The sequence below is a fragment of the Schistocerca americana genome, chromosome 2, assembly GCF_021461395.2.
Source record: "Schistocerca americana isolate TAMUIC-IGC-003095 chromosome 2, iqSchAmer2.1, whole genome shotgun sequence".
Lineage (NCBI taxonomy): Eukaryota > Metazoa > Arthropoda > Insecta > Orthoptera > Acrididae > Schistocerca > Schistocerca americana.
The window spans coordinates 441,824,108-441,839,377 of record NC_060120.1 but is presented as its reverse complement, the minus strand read 5'-3'; the positions used below and the strand labels follow the sequence as shown (position 1 = coordinate 441,839,377).

Here is a 15,270-nt window from a genome sequence, read left to right as displayed (position 1 = left end):
TGTAGTGATATGAACTGCTTATGTTCCTACTGGTAACTGTAACTTCATGTTTACAGGAGACTTTATATCAACCACTTGGTAAGGACCCTAAATCCTCGTCAGATCCTTGTTTGTCTTGCCATTTGGAGCGTAAGAGTTCACAAGTAATACCCATTGACTTAACCAATACTGAGATAAATTCCTCTTACTTAAACCCAGATGCTCTTGATGTCCAAGTGCATTCATGTTGGCCTGTTTTGCCTTTTGTTAGACTTCGTTTAAAGGTTTTGCAGGTACCTTTTCTCAACTTTGGTTGAAACACATCAAACAGAGATGGAATTTTGTGTCCATGTACGACATCGTAAGGTGATAACCCTGTTCTCGTATGAGTTTTCAAATTGTAGGTACTAACAGCAAAATCTAAATATACATCCCAGCCTATATGCTGAGAATTCACATAATGGCTTAGCATCTTTGATACAGTTCTAAAAAAATTTTCTGTATGACCATTTGCTTCTGAGTGGAATGGACTCATATGTAATTTCGTAACTTTCAGTAAGCAATGACTGCTTAATGAGATCAGACATGAAAATTGTCCCTTGGTCTGTAATAATCATATAAGTATCCTGTGATTTACCATAGTTTGAGCTACTGTACTCACTTTCTTGATCCATTATTGCTACCATTACTAAATACCTTGAGAAGTGATGGATAATTGTTAATACACACCTGTTACCTGATTGACAATGGTAGTCTTTGTAATTGTATCTTTTGATGGCATAAATCAGCTTGTTGTTTACATGTAATACAGTTCTTAAGATACTGCTGAACATCAGCACATCTTGTTTTCCAGCAGAATCTTTCTGCTACTCTTCCATCTGTTGTTCTCTTACCCCCATGACATAATAATGTATGATCATGTGCTTGCCATAATGCTTCTGTTCACAAAACTGCTGGAACTACAAAACATGGTCCACACTTGGTTGACCTACACAATATGCCATCTTGTACGACAAACTATGACTGTCTGTAATACACCTGATACGTTTTATCACCAGCTTGCACTTTCTGCAGAGCTTTGAGATCAAAACCAGAGACTTGCAATGCCCAAATCTTCCTACTAATTGTATCAGCATTTGTGTGTTTATCACCCGGTTTGTGGATTACATCTTAATGAAATTCACACAGTTTGCCGGCTGCTGTGGCTGAGCGATTGTAGACGCTTCAGTCCGAAACAACGCTGCTGCTATGGTCACAGGTTCGAATCCTGCCTTGGGCATGGATGTGTGTGATGTCCTTAGATTAGTTAGGTTTAAGTAGTTCTAAGTCTAGGGGACTGATGACCCCAGATGTTAAGTCCCATAGTGCTTAGAGCCATTTGAACCTTTTGAAATTCACATAGTTTCAAAGCCCACTTAGTTAGACAACTTGAAGGATCTTTTAGCTCCAGTAGCCATTTTAAAGGTGCACGATCAATAATCACTGTGAACTTATGTCCGTATGGATAACATCTGAAATAACATATCACACACATGACCACTAACTCCAGCATCTCGGGCCCGAATTCAACATCACGTGGGATGCAAACAGCAATCTGGAGGGGGTGGGGAAGGAGAAGGAGAAGGGATAGTAGTGTACGGGTGGGGAAAGAGATGAACACTCTCTTGTGGAGTGTGCAGAGACTGAACTCCAACAGGCACAGTGCCAGGAGGTTGTGGGGCAGGGAAAAAAAAATTTAGAAGAGCAAGGAAAGAGGGGGGGGGGGGGGGGGGGGGAGGGGAGGATGCATCAGCAGAGGGCTGCAAATAAACATGGTGGGAGACTAAAATGGGAAGCAGATGATAGGACGTATGGGGTGGAAACTGTTGGGTGGAGGGTGTGGGGACAGTATTTTACCGTAGATTGAGGCCAGGATAATAATGGGAGCAGAGAATGTGTCATAAGTTGCACGTCAGAAAAGCCAGTGGTGCAGGAAAGGATCCAGATGGCTTGGATAGTGAAGCAGCCATTGAAATCAAGTGTGTTATGTTCCGCTACATGTTGTGCCACAGGGTGGTCTCCTTTGGCCACAGTTTGGCGGGGACCGTTCATCCTGGTGGACATAGCTGGTTGGTAGTCATACCAATATAAAAAGCTGTGGAATGATTGCAGCAGAGCTGGTAAATGACATGGATGCTTTCACATGTGGCCCTGCCCCTGATGGGTTAGGACTGGAATAGCAAGTGCTCGGTGGGTGGATTGGGCAGGTTTGCACCTGGGTCTTCCACAGGGACATGATCCTTGTGGCAATGGGTTGGGATTGGGAGTGAAACTGTAATGGATATTACTGCCACATGATTGAACTACATCACCTTATTTCCTCCTCTTCTGCAATTTGCATTGTATGCATGAAATACACACTTATGGTCATTCCCCAATCCTCCTCGGTTATCATGCATTCTGTTGGAACCATGCTGTCCCTCGGAGGACATCTGGAGGAGTCTGTACATTGGTTCACACATAGGTGGTCAGTGAGTGGGTTCTCCTTTGTATCACATTGGAAGCAATAGGAGTAGTAGTGCAGATGACCTCAGCAATCACTATTTGCAACATTTACATTCTGACTATCGAATTCCAACATCTTCCCCTCCCTTTTCTCCTAGTTGGGGCTTTCAATACTCATCACACTCTGTGATGCAGTACTTCTTTATCTGGTTGGGGCCTTCTACTTGCCCACCCTCTTACCGACCATGATCTTTGCCTCCTCAATGATGCTATTCTTACCCCCATTGATCTAATAACCTCTTCTTGTGGCTTCACTGCATTGATCACTACATGACAGTCTTTGTGATAGGGACCACTTTCCAGTGATCCTGTTGCTTTGTTCCTACTACCAGATGGACCAACTACCACATTGGGTGCTTCAAGGAGCCAACTGACAATTGTGTGTCTTAGCTGTCATATCCTGTGTCCCTTAGCTGTCATATCCTGACTGGAATATGGCTTAGCAGCACCTTAGCCTCCGAAATTGTGGAGTTTGTCTGGCAACTGTACCTTTGGGATTAACCCTTTGGTGAAGCAGGAATATTACCTCTTCAGTAGCAACTCTTGGCCTTGTATGTGGGTGCCATTCAACAATTCCCTCATCATCCAGTGCGTCTCATTCTTTTTGCGTATGAGGTGTGTCAAACCTCCTGATACCCTCTCTCGGGTGGGATTACCAGTTGAAATGCACCTCCCAGCCCTCTGCCAGGATCTCTGCATTTCCTCCCTGTACTGTGCTCCCATTATTATTATTATTATTATTATTATTACTTTTTTTTGTGCACCTGCACCCTCCTCACAGGTAGTCCGCCACTTGTAGTCTTGCGGTAGCATTCTCACTTCCCGAGCACAGGGTCCCGGGTTCGATTCCTGATGGTGTCAGGGATTTTCACCTGCCCCCAGATGACTGGGTGTTGTGTGTTGTCATCATCATCATCATCATCATTCATTCTCATTACAATTTGAGGAAGACAACGGCAAACCACCTCCATTAGGACCTTGCCTTGTATTGTGGTGCGGGTCTACCACGTCGTTCCCCTACGCTCTGTCGAGTAGCATGGGACTTCATCATCATCCTCAAAGGTTGGTGCCCAGGCCACAAATTAGGACAGATCTGTTTTAAGGTACTAAAATCTGTCACCCCCTTGATCTTTCAGTATCTGTTACATTAAGTTCTTCAGGAGTTTCAAGGTGCTACCATCCTTTACACTGATGGCTCTAAAACTGGATAAGATGGGCTATGCTTTTATTACCCTACCAGTCAGGAACACCATTCGTTGCCAAGAATATGTAGTGCTTTTACAGTGGAGCTGATAGGCATTAATGGAGGCCTCCATTTCATTAAACAGGTCTCCCTTGACCATGTTTTAATATGTAGCAACTCAACGAATAATCTCCAGCCCATTGACTGATGTTACTCCTGTCAGCTTTCAATCTCTGCTATTGATGACCTTCTCGCCGAACTTAGTTGTACTGACTACTTGGTTGACTTTCTCTGATTACTAAGTCATGTGGTTATCCCAGGGAATGAATTGGTTGACCATTTGTCTAGAGGAGCGATTACTGACCCCCCCCCCCCTCCCCCACTGCCCCGTCCCCCATCCCCTGTCCCCCTCCCACTCCACTGATTTTACCGACATCAGATGTGGATTCCTGGTGCAAAATAAGACATTTGCTCACACGGAGATGGAATGACATCTGGTTGGCTGCTACCCCCTCTAATAAACTCTCCATATCAAGAAGACTACTCCTGCCTGGTGCTTTTCTACTGTTTCTCTCAGAAGGAATTCACTATCCCATGTTGCCTCCACATTGGTCATACAGGGTGTTTCAAAAATGACCGGTATATTTGAAACGGCAATAAAAACTAAACGAGCAGCGATAGAAATACACCGTTTGTTGCAATATGCTTGGGACAACAGTACATTTTCAGGCAGACAAACTTTCGAAATTACAGTAGTTACAATTTTCAACAACAGATGGCGCTGCAAGTGATGTGAAAGATATAGAAGACAACGCAGTCTGTGGGTGCGCCATTCTGTACGTCGTCTTTCTGCTGTAAGCGTGTGCTGTTGACAACGTGCAAGTGTGCTGTAGACAACATGGTTTATTCCTTAGAACAGAGGATTTTTCTGGTGTTGGAATTCCACCGCCTAGAACACAGTGTTGTTGCAACAAGATGAAGTTTTCAACGGAGGTTTAATGTAACCAAAGGACCGAAAAGCGATACAATAAAGGATCTGTTTGAAAAATTTCAATGGACTGGGAACGTGACGGATGAACGTGCTGGAAAGGTAGGGCGACCGCGTACGGCGACCACAGAGGGCAACGCGCAGCTAGTGCAGCAGGTGATCCAACAGCGGCCTCGGGTTTCCGTTCGCCGTGTTGCAGCTGCGGTCCAAATGACGCCAACGTCCACGTATCGTCTCATGCGCCAGAGTTTACACCTCTATCCATACAAAATTCAAACGCGGCAACGCCTCAGCGCCGCTACCATTGCTGCACGAGAGGCATTCGCTAACGATATAGTGCACAGGATTGATGACGGCGATATGCATGTGGGCAGCATTTGGTTTACTGACGAAGCTTATTTTTACCTGGACAGCTTCGTCAATAAACAGAACTGGCGCATATGGGGAACCGAAAAGCCCCATGTTGCAATCCCATCGTCCCTGCATCCTCAAAAAGTACTGGTCTGGGCCGCCATTTCTTCCAAAGGAATCATTGGCCCATTTTTCAGATCCGAAACGATTACTGCATCACGCTATCTGGACATTCTTCGTGAATTTGTGGCGGTACAAACTGCCTTAGACGACACTGCGAACACCTCGTGGTTTATGCAAGATGGTGCCCGGCCACATCGCACGGCCGACGTCTTTAATTTCCTGAATGAATATTTCGATGATCGTGTGATTGCTTTGGGCTATCCGAAACATACAGGAGGCGGCGTGGATTGGCCTCCCTATTCACCAGACATGAACCCCTGTGACTTCTTTCTGTGGGGACACTTGAAAGACCAGGTGTACCGCCAGAATCCAGAAACAATAGAACAGCTGAAGCAGTACATCTCATCTGCATGTGAAGCCATTCCGCCAGACACGTTGTCAAAGGTTTCGGGTAATTTCATTCAGAGACTATGCCATATTATTGCTACGCATGGTGGATATGTGGAAAATATCGTACTATAGAGTTTCCCAGACCGCAGCGCCATCTGTTGTTGAAAATTGTAAGTACTGTAATTTCGAAAGTTTGTCTGCCTGAAAATGTACTGTTGTCCCAAGCATATTGCAACAAACGGTGTATTTCTATCGCTGCTCGTTTAGTTTTTATTGCCGTTTCAAATATACCGGTCATTTTTGAAACACCCTGTACCAAGGACACACATAGTTTCATTTTATATAATGCACACCCTCACACTGTATTTGAGGAGGCTTACAGACAGTAGCTGATATCCTGGTGGAATGCCCCATTCTTCTGGCCCTCCATGCTAAACAAGGCCTTCTGAATTCCTTACTTCATATATTGACAGATGATTCATGGACCATTGAAGTGGTTTCCATTTTCCCCATGAGATATATAAAGTTTTAAGTTACCTTTGGTGCGGGGATGGAGTGACTGGGCTTATTAGTGTCACCACCTGCCAAGTGGGTTTGGGGGAAACCTGACCCTGCCTCCTTGACCAGATCACTCTTTCAACCCTCCCTTACTTTGTTTTAATTATTTTTAGATGCAGTTGCTCGTATTTTATGCCCCTTGTTTTCATGGTCGAGGTAATATCCATTACATTTTTAGCCATCTTACTTTTACTGTTCTGCGTCTACAGAATAGAAGACATTCTTTGCTATCTAATTGTCTTTGCCTTTCATGAGGATGGTAGGTGTCTCATGGGGGTGGGGCTTTTTTTTGCCATTGGATGAGCCTGTGAGACTCCTCATCTACTCTGAACTACGTACCGGTCTGATCCTTATGCTTCTCCGTAAATTCTTTCTTCGCTGTGGCACCAGTATTGCCTTCAATGCCTTGGTATTACCTCTCCTTCATACTTTGATCTTTAGAGCATGTACTTTGTGGACGATACTAATTCTGGATGAACAATACCTTGATTTAGGAATTGATAACCTTGCTGTTTAGTTCCTCAACCCATCACATGTACTGTTCACTGTATAAATGTTCGTAGGCATTGATATGTGTGGAAAGTCAATGTGTACTTGTAGTAGAACTATGCTTCACCATTTAGACAATGTGTTGCTGTTCCTGTGTAGGTTGTTGAACTACACATTCAGAAAGAAAATCAAACTTGGAAGAATAGCTTTTAAAGCAGTGTGCTAAAAATTCTGCTAAGCACTACAATCATATGTTCAGCATGTTGGACAGTGCTGAAAGTATTTTTTGACAACAGCAGAAGCACTACAATCACAGAAGCCGTAAACATACACCATAAATGCATATTCCTCATTAGTGTAGATGTGCGGCATTTTACCAACACCTGTATAAACACTGTTAACCAATGTTCCTCTCTGAGACAATCTCAGTCCCCCACGGTACTTCATTCACAACCTACCATGGACAAGTGTGCGTTCAGTCAGTTAGTTCAATGGGAGAAAGACATCCCAAGCAAAGACGTTGAAAGCAGTGACGTAGGTTGAGTTAGAAGAAACTGTCAAACAGCGTGGGTGGGTAAGACACATACATGCATGCTACCAGCTCTAGAACAAGTGTACATTAAATGTTTTCTATCTCAGAATACGTTCAGAATAAGCATATGTCCATATGATATTTTGTGCTTCAATCCTGTCATATCCCTGAATATTGACCATTCCTCCAGGGATGATGTATGTGTCAATGGTATTAGTTTAATTTTAATGTTTAGTTTAGTTTTTGCTTCCTTTACACTCCATGAGGTCAATGAGAAATTGGTATGCATACAACAGCATGCATACCTAATATGTTCCAAATACCGCACATAAAAATGAGATTTTCCAGTGCTCATACCTTTGGTTCTGTTGGTAATAAAAAGGTAGGGTCAGATGTTTTAAATAGCCCTTGGGTTAGGGACAATATGTATACCCAACAGAAGGATCATCTTACTGTCACTACCTTGTTGTATGGGGTCAGTATGGGCCTTAAGGAGGCTTCATTAGTTCAAGGGTGGTTCCTCAGAAAACCCCCAAAAAAGGGCTTTTTTTTTTTACTGTATTTTCACCCTCACCAATGGGCCAAAACCCAGCTGAGGACTCCAAGATGGCTATGCACAGTAAATGGCTGAATTTTTTATAATGTATTCCTAATATCCTGGTCTCAAAAAATGGTGAAAAATTTCTAGATATCTTTATCCATTCTGAAGATAAAGAGATTCTCAGAGTTACCGTCTTGTACACATAAAACACTCTCATAAAATCCAGTGCAAGGCAAAAACGTAGTTTATAGAGTGAAAGTGACTTAGCACAAATAAGTTTGCTGCAAAGTATCCTCATTATTATTTGGGAACCCCATGTTCTTGTAATGAAGCACATGCAGAATTTTTTTCTCGTAAAATCCTGTCAGAGGTTTAAAATTAGTTTTGCATTATTTCAATTTTGCATAAGCAAACTGTCTAAATTTTACTAATCAATGCATTTCTTTTCATATGAGTGGCATGTCTCCTGCTGGGGGAGGGAACCAGTTTTTTGTTTTTTATAATGAAACATATAATGAGGAAAAATTTTGTTATGATATGTGTAAAATGCAAATGAACTATAGCAAGACCTGACTGAAAAGAAGGCAGTGCTTGTGTGGCACAAATAACCATTATTGATTTAACATGTACTGCTGGATAATGGCTTCTTGTATACTTTTTCATGTATTATGGTAATCAGCTACACACTTCCTTATTGTTCCTGAATGTTTCCTAATGTCATCTACACATCTTCCATTAGGTCACTTTCTTGGTCTTCTCTTATTTCTTGGAATCCAGCAAAAAGCTTGCTGATCTCTCAGCCATCCACTCAGCTTCCTACATGTCCTGTCCGCCTTTTCTCACATTTCATTTTCATCAATCAAAATTAAGTCGTTGACTCGAAGTCCATTCCCAGATGCATATGCTAGTTTTCCCATCTCTCCTACTAAGTACCAATATGCATCTCTCAGTTGCTTGCCGAATAACTCTCAGTTATGAAGTTTTTACATTTAAAGCCCATATCTCACAATTATAAGTCAAAACAGGCGATACACACTGTTTGCGTATTGTCTTCTCAGAAACATTAAATGCTCAGTTCAGGAAACCCTATTTAGCTCATTAAAACACACCAAAGCCATTTTTAGTCTTCTACTTATTTCTTTTGCAGTCCACCCTGTTGCTGCATTATAACTGTTCTGCATATAAAAGCTTATCAACTGGTTTTATGACTTTATTGTTAATTTGCAATACTTTCTTTTTGATATCTTCATTCTACATTATTTTAGTCTTATTATAATTTTTTCAGGTCTGGTTTTTAACTTACTATATTAAGTTCTTCATTTTGTTATTTCAGATTATCTGTACTAGAGGAAAAATTAAGGAAAGTCTTTGTTTTGTTGTTTGAAATTTCTCAGTATTACTACTAGTGCTGCTGAGAACAATTTTGGTGGTGTGCAATCTCCCTGTTACTCTGTTCTTTCAACTTTAAACCAATGAAAAATTGCTCCTATTTGAGCCCAAAAAATTAAAAGATGTTCCTTTTTATTTAAAATAATCTGAAAACTCAGTTACCAGCTGCCTCATTTTAGCTGGCTCAGCACCTTTAAAAATTTTCCAAAAAATTTTGGCTGGCAAACATAGTCATGTGTTTTATGCTGAGAGAGAAGAAGGCATTGGCAGTGGCAAAGAGATGGAAACGTAATAAATTCTGGAAGATAGTAGAACTTGGTTTTGGTATATAATGAGCAAAGAATACAATGGCAGTGTGGAGAGAAAGTGATAGACACAGTGACACTGAAACAGTACTAGGAAAGGACTGAAGGAGAAAGTGCCGGCTGGGAGGGGGATAAAGAGAAAGGAGAAGTGGGCAAGAGGCAGAGTGTATGACAGTGACAACAAGTAAGAGTGAGATATTGTTGGTGAAAAGAGACAGCAGCAATAGGAAGGAAGGAAAGATATATTAATAGTAAGCAAGAGGGAGACAGTGACAGTGAGAGGAGATTGTATTAGTCGGACAGAATGAAGGGGATTGTAGCTGTGTCACAGAAGACAATGATATGAGAGACACGAAGAGGTAATAACAATGAGTTGCGCTGGGTAACAGGGATATTAGTGACTTGCAGCAGTAGACCAGGTGGTGTGAGTGAGCTACAGTTAGGGAAACGTGTGAAAGTTTGAGGTGAGTTGCATGTTAAAAAAAGCGTGAATATGTTCGCACCCAAAATTTTTGGGAAAATTTTTAACGGTGCTGAAGTATGTAGAATGAGGCAGCTGGTGCCTGACTTTCCAAAGTCTCCTAAATAAAAAGGAACATATTTTAATTTTTTGTGAAAGAAGAACATGACAGGGAGATTCCACACCGCTAAAACTGTTCTCTGCAGTACTAGTGGTAATACTGAGAAATTTCAACTAAAAAAGCAAAGACTTTTCTTAGTTTTTCCCCTAGTACAGAGAATCTAAAATAATAAAATGAAGAACATAGTACAGCAAGTTAAAAACAGGACCAGAAAATAAACTATAATAAGACTAAAATAATTACAATCAACATATAAATTAAGAAAGTATTGCAAATTAACAATAAAGTCATAAAACCAGTTGATAAACTTTTGTATGTGGTACAGTCTTAACACAGCGAGAGGATGGGCAGCAAAAGAAGTAGGTAGAAGAGTAAAATGGCTTGGATGGGTTTTGGTAAACTAAATAGGGTTTTCAAAACTGAGCATTTAATGTTTCTAAGAAGAAAATATGTAAACAGCATGTATTGCCAGTTTTGACTAATAACTGTGAGTTATGGACTTTAACTGTAAAAACATTCATAACTGAGTGTTATACAGCAAGCAACGGACAGATGAATGTTGGTAACGATAATGTGTACAACTTTGCGTCTGCCATTTCTTTCCCCAACATTTGAGGCTTTAATGAAACAAATTGGTTACACATGTATCATTCAAAGTATTTTCCATTCTCCCATCTTTCGGGCATGTTCGTCTTTTGAAGCGGTCCACAAATCGATCCAATTTGTGACTTCTTCAACAGATTGGAAGTGTTGGTCAACCAGGCCATGCGCCATTGATCTAAACAGGTGATAGAGGGAGAAATGTCTGGAGAATACGGCGGGTGGGGTAGGACTTCGCATTTTAACGTTTCCAAGTATGTTTTGACCTCTTTTGCAACGTGTGGTCGAGTGTTGTCGTGCTGCAAAATCACTTTATTGTGCCTCTTGCTGTATTTCGGCTGTTTGTCTTTAATAGTGCTCTGCTCAAACACATTAATTGTGTTTAATAATGAGCACCTGTTATTGTTTCACTTGGTTTTAACACCTCATAGTACACGACACCGAGCTAGTCCCACCAAATTTAGAGCATGATCTTGGAGCCATGAATATTTGGTTTTGCCTTCGACGTGGAAGCTTGGCTGGGATATCCCCATGATTTTTTGCATTTAGGGTTATCGTAATGAACCCATTTTTCATCCTCGGGTCACAATGCGATGCAGAAATCCCTTCCGTTTTTGCCTCTGAAGCTGCTGTTCACAAACACCATTCAATGTCTCTTGGTTTCCGCTCACACGGTACCCAAGTTCCTTCTCTCTGAATCATGCCCATAGCCTTGAGACATTTTGAAATGGCTTGCTGTGTCACTCCCACTAATTGTTCTACTTCTTCTTGAGTTTGACGCAAGTCGTCACTCAGCAATGTCTCCAATTCTGCATCTTTGAAAACATTCTCTCTTCCACCACTATGCTGGTTTACGATGTTAAAATCGCCGTTCTTGAAGCGTTGAAACCACTCACGACATGTTCTTTCACTAATAGCGTCCTTACCATACATACTTGAGAGCATTCAATGAGATTCAGCCACTGTTTTCTTCATATTGGAACAAAACAGTAACACCTCTCGCAAATGACGAGAATTAGGCTCGTAAACTGACATTTTCAATCAAGAACAAGTTTATGATGCAGGCACAAATCGACTAATGTTTGAATGAGGACCAAGCTAACTTCCTGACGTCTGTGATCTGTTTCTTTCGACCACTACTTACCGTTGTCGCTATCTATCGGCAAACGGCGGAACCAAAATTGTACACCTTGTAGCAGGAGAGACAGGAAAACTAATATATGCATCAGGGAGTGGACTTGAGTGGAAGATTTAATTTTGACTGATGAAGATGAAACGGAGGTGGACAGGATTTGTAGTAAGCTGAATGGATGGCCGAGAGACCAGGGAAGGTTTTTGCTGGATTCCAATAGATAAGAGAAGACCAAGAAAGTGACCTAATTGAAGATCTGTAAGTGATATTGGGAAACACTTGGGAACAGTATATAAGTTTGTAGCTGATTACCAAATTACATGAAAAAGTAGATATGAAGCCATTATCAAGCAGTGGGTGTCACATCAGTAACTATTATTTGTTGCAAGTAATCATTGCCGTCTTTTCAGATGGATATTGTGTAAATATGTTGCTGTAGTTCATTTGTATTTCACACCCATCATGGCAAGTTCTTTTTCATATTGTATGTTTCATCATAAAAAACAAAATATTGGTGCCAAAAGCTACTACCTCTTTCACTTCATGCATTGAAAAACTGCTTTGAATTGTACACCATATGAAAAACTTCATATTCCAAGTTACTCTAATTCAAGGACTGTCATTGTAGCCTAGGACTAGGTGGTTGTTTATGCTATTTCTTTTTTGTAGTTGGTCTGCTTGGTATGGTATGTTTATTATTGTCTGCAATAATCTTATTATATTCTGAATGTCTCTGTGCTATTTAGATGGGAAAATGGGCATTTTCAGAGTCTGAAAATATTGTGTAGTAAAGTATTTATCAGGAAGCATATTACGTTGAAGTTTGTCTTCTTTCTTATTTTATATTTGAGAGCAAACAAGAGAGAGCAGAGCAGAAATTTCTGGTAACTTTTAATTGTTTAGCTGACTGTAATGTCAGTCACACACACTATATATGATTATTTAGTAGTTGAAGTGAGTGTATTGTGATACTACAATTAGATTTTTATTTATTTGTTTATTTTTACTGTAGTAAATTTTCGTAGATGTGCCATTTGGAGCTCTTTGTCTGTTGAATGATGTTTTTCTCAGTTTAGCCACCTTCAAGAACAATATATTGTATACCTGTGTTCACACGTATAACGATGTGATGATTTTTACAGGAGCAAGCTTTGCAGAAGCCCTAGGTATGGTTGACCCCATGATTAAGAAGAAGTCGACAAACTCTTCTGGATCTAGCTCAAATTCAAAAACAGCACGAAGCTCTAGCAGTAAGACATCTGCAGTAGTAGAGAAAAGCAGCTCTAAGAGCAAAGAAATGAAGCCACCCAAAGTTATTCCATCTGCCAAAGATGAGGTAATTTGAATGTAAATTTTTATTTTTTATTTTTTCTTTCCTGACGAAGCAACCGTTGGTTGCGAAAGCTAGAATTTTGTGTGTATGTTTGTGTTTGTTTGTGTGTCTATCGATGTGCGAGCGCTTTCGTTTGGTAAGTCACATCATCTTTGTTTTTAGATATATTTTTCCCGCGTGGAATGTTTCCCTCTATTATATTCATATTTTTATTGTATTAGTGATTTAATGCTGTGTGGACCGTAAAGTTAAGTGAAGTAGTGGCTTTCATATTCATTGGATGTCACTGTTTAAATAAATGTTTACAGTGCAATTGCATAAGTAGTTCAGGTGTGTTCAGATGAAGCTGCGGCTTGGATTTTACATGCCAGCGCTGGACTTTACTGTGTGGCTGTGGACTTTACTGTGTATAATAATAATAATAATAATAATAATAACAGTAGTGTCATGCTGGTAAGTTTTTATGAAATATAAAAGATGAAATGATTGCTTACATCTCTATTTGTGTCGATGAAAGTTCATACATAATGAAGTTGAGCAAAAGAGTATGGCTAAGCTATAATAAAGCAACAGAAGATGCATATTTAGATTATTAGAAAAAAAAAAAAAAACAACTTCCTTTAGTATGTGTGGTTGGAGAAACAAATGGAGTTGAAATTTAGTAAAATAGTAGTCATTTTTAGATGAGGTGAAAGTGTATTGGTCGGAATATATGTTCAGCATGAGAGCCATTGAGCAGTAATGATGATTATTTATAGCTGTGGCAGTTTGAGATTCACAAAAAAATTAAATCCTTGTATACAAATTATGAAAAACATTGTAAGAGAGAAACTAATAAGTTTTTACTTGGATTATGGTTCATTACTCATTCCTTTAAATATTAAATGGTGCTACTATTTAGCTGTAGATGTTCCATCCTTTGTCTAATTGCATTCCGCTTAACAGTTTTTGTGCATCACACTTAAGGGCACAGGAGACCCCTTATTATAATATATCTTGCACAGTATGATAACTCAGAATGACAAAGTGAGTCAGCACAGGTCTAATTCCATTTGTTAGAATGATAAATAATAGCTTGGAATATGTATTGATGTCTTCTTAGGTAATATTTCCCACCAGTTTAATTATTTCTGCATCAGTTACTAGTGGTAGAAACAGAAAATACAAAATAAAGCTGATGTTGAACACAAGAAGATACCATTCTTTCACTTACTATAATTTAGAATAAATTAGTTTACATTTGCACTGTAGTTGGTGAAGGTGGATTGGTATAGATCCGGCAAGCTGGCATTAAATGGGTTAGGAAGGAATCTACGCAGCTGGTATGGAAAGGATCAGATTAGATGAGTAAAAATACACATTTTGATGTATAAAAAAAATTTTTTTTAGATTTCCAGGACAATGTCAGAACATGCTGTGTTCTACTTGAGGAGTCTTTGGAATATGTATGAGAAGTTTCCACAATGAGAAGTTTCTTAGGGTCACTTTCCTAGTAGTTGATGGTTGCTTTTTGAGCATATGTAATTTCCACTTCAAAGGCTTCTTCAGTTTTTATGAAAATAGTCGTCAGTGTCAAACTGGATTAGTGTTTAGTTAATGTGAGATTTATCACTAAATTTTTTGGTAGAAACTGACTGACAAGCTACGAGGTGTGCACTGGAGCATCATCGAGCTGTGAAACCGCTCTTGCTTTGCTAAAGGTTGGTTAGCATGCATTTGACTCTTTTGAGGTGGTCTTTTTAGTACTTGCCAATAATGGACTATCCTTACAGCACAATTTTTCTGTAAATTTTTGTATGACAGGCAAAGAATGCCATGATCATGATGTCTTGGTTGATTTTACAGCACTCACCTTTGTTGACTTTTATTTGTGCAGAATTTGTTCACTGGTTTTATGTTGTGTGGATGGATTGGACACAAAGCACTATGTTTCATAAACAGTGATGTTACCCTTTAGCAACATGGATTATCCTCTTTCACACAGTGAAATTTACACATGTATTAAGCCGCAGTTTTTTATGTTCATGCGAGAGGAATTCAGTACATATTTTTCACACAATTTTCACTTCCTCAGAAGTGTCATACAAAATAGTGTCAACAGTTTTGCTGGTCCTCAGCTCCCATGCTACCATTTCACTTGTCAGATATTGGCTCTGCACAAAAAGATCCTGCAGCACTTGATTGCCCACATTACTATTGAAGTGTTATCAATTTCTTTGGTCTCCATCCAACAACTTTCATCCCTCGTAAAT

General features: G+C 40.0%; 1 protein-coding gene across 2 annotated transcripts in view; it reads left to right on the top strand.

Annotated features, from left to right (window-relative positions):
* The window catches only part of LOC124593707 (transcription elongation factor B polypeptide 3), a 161,950-nt gene that overhangs the window by 37,170 nt on the left and 109,510 nt on the right, over positions 1 to 15,270 (top strand). For both annotated transcript variants that reach the window (XM_047132013.1, XM_047132014.1), the window contains exon 3: positions 12,828 to 13,021. In XM_047132013.1, the coding sequence (XP_046987969.1) occupies positions 12,828 to 13,021 (194 nt within the window). The remainder of the gene's footprint in view (positions 1 to 12,827; positions 13,022 to 15,270) is intronic.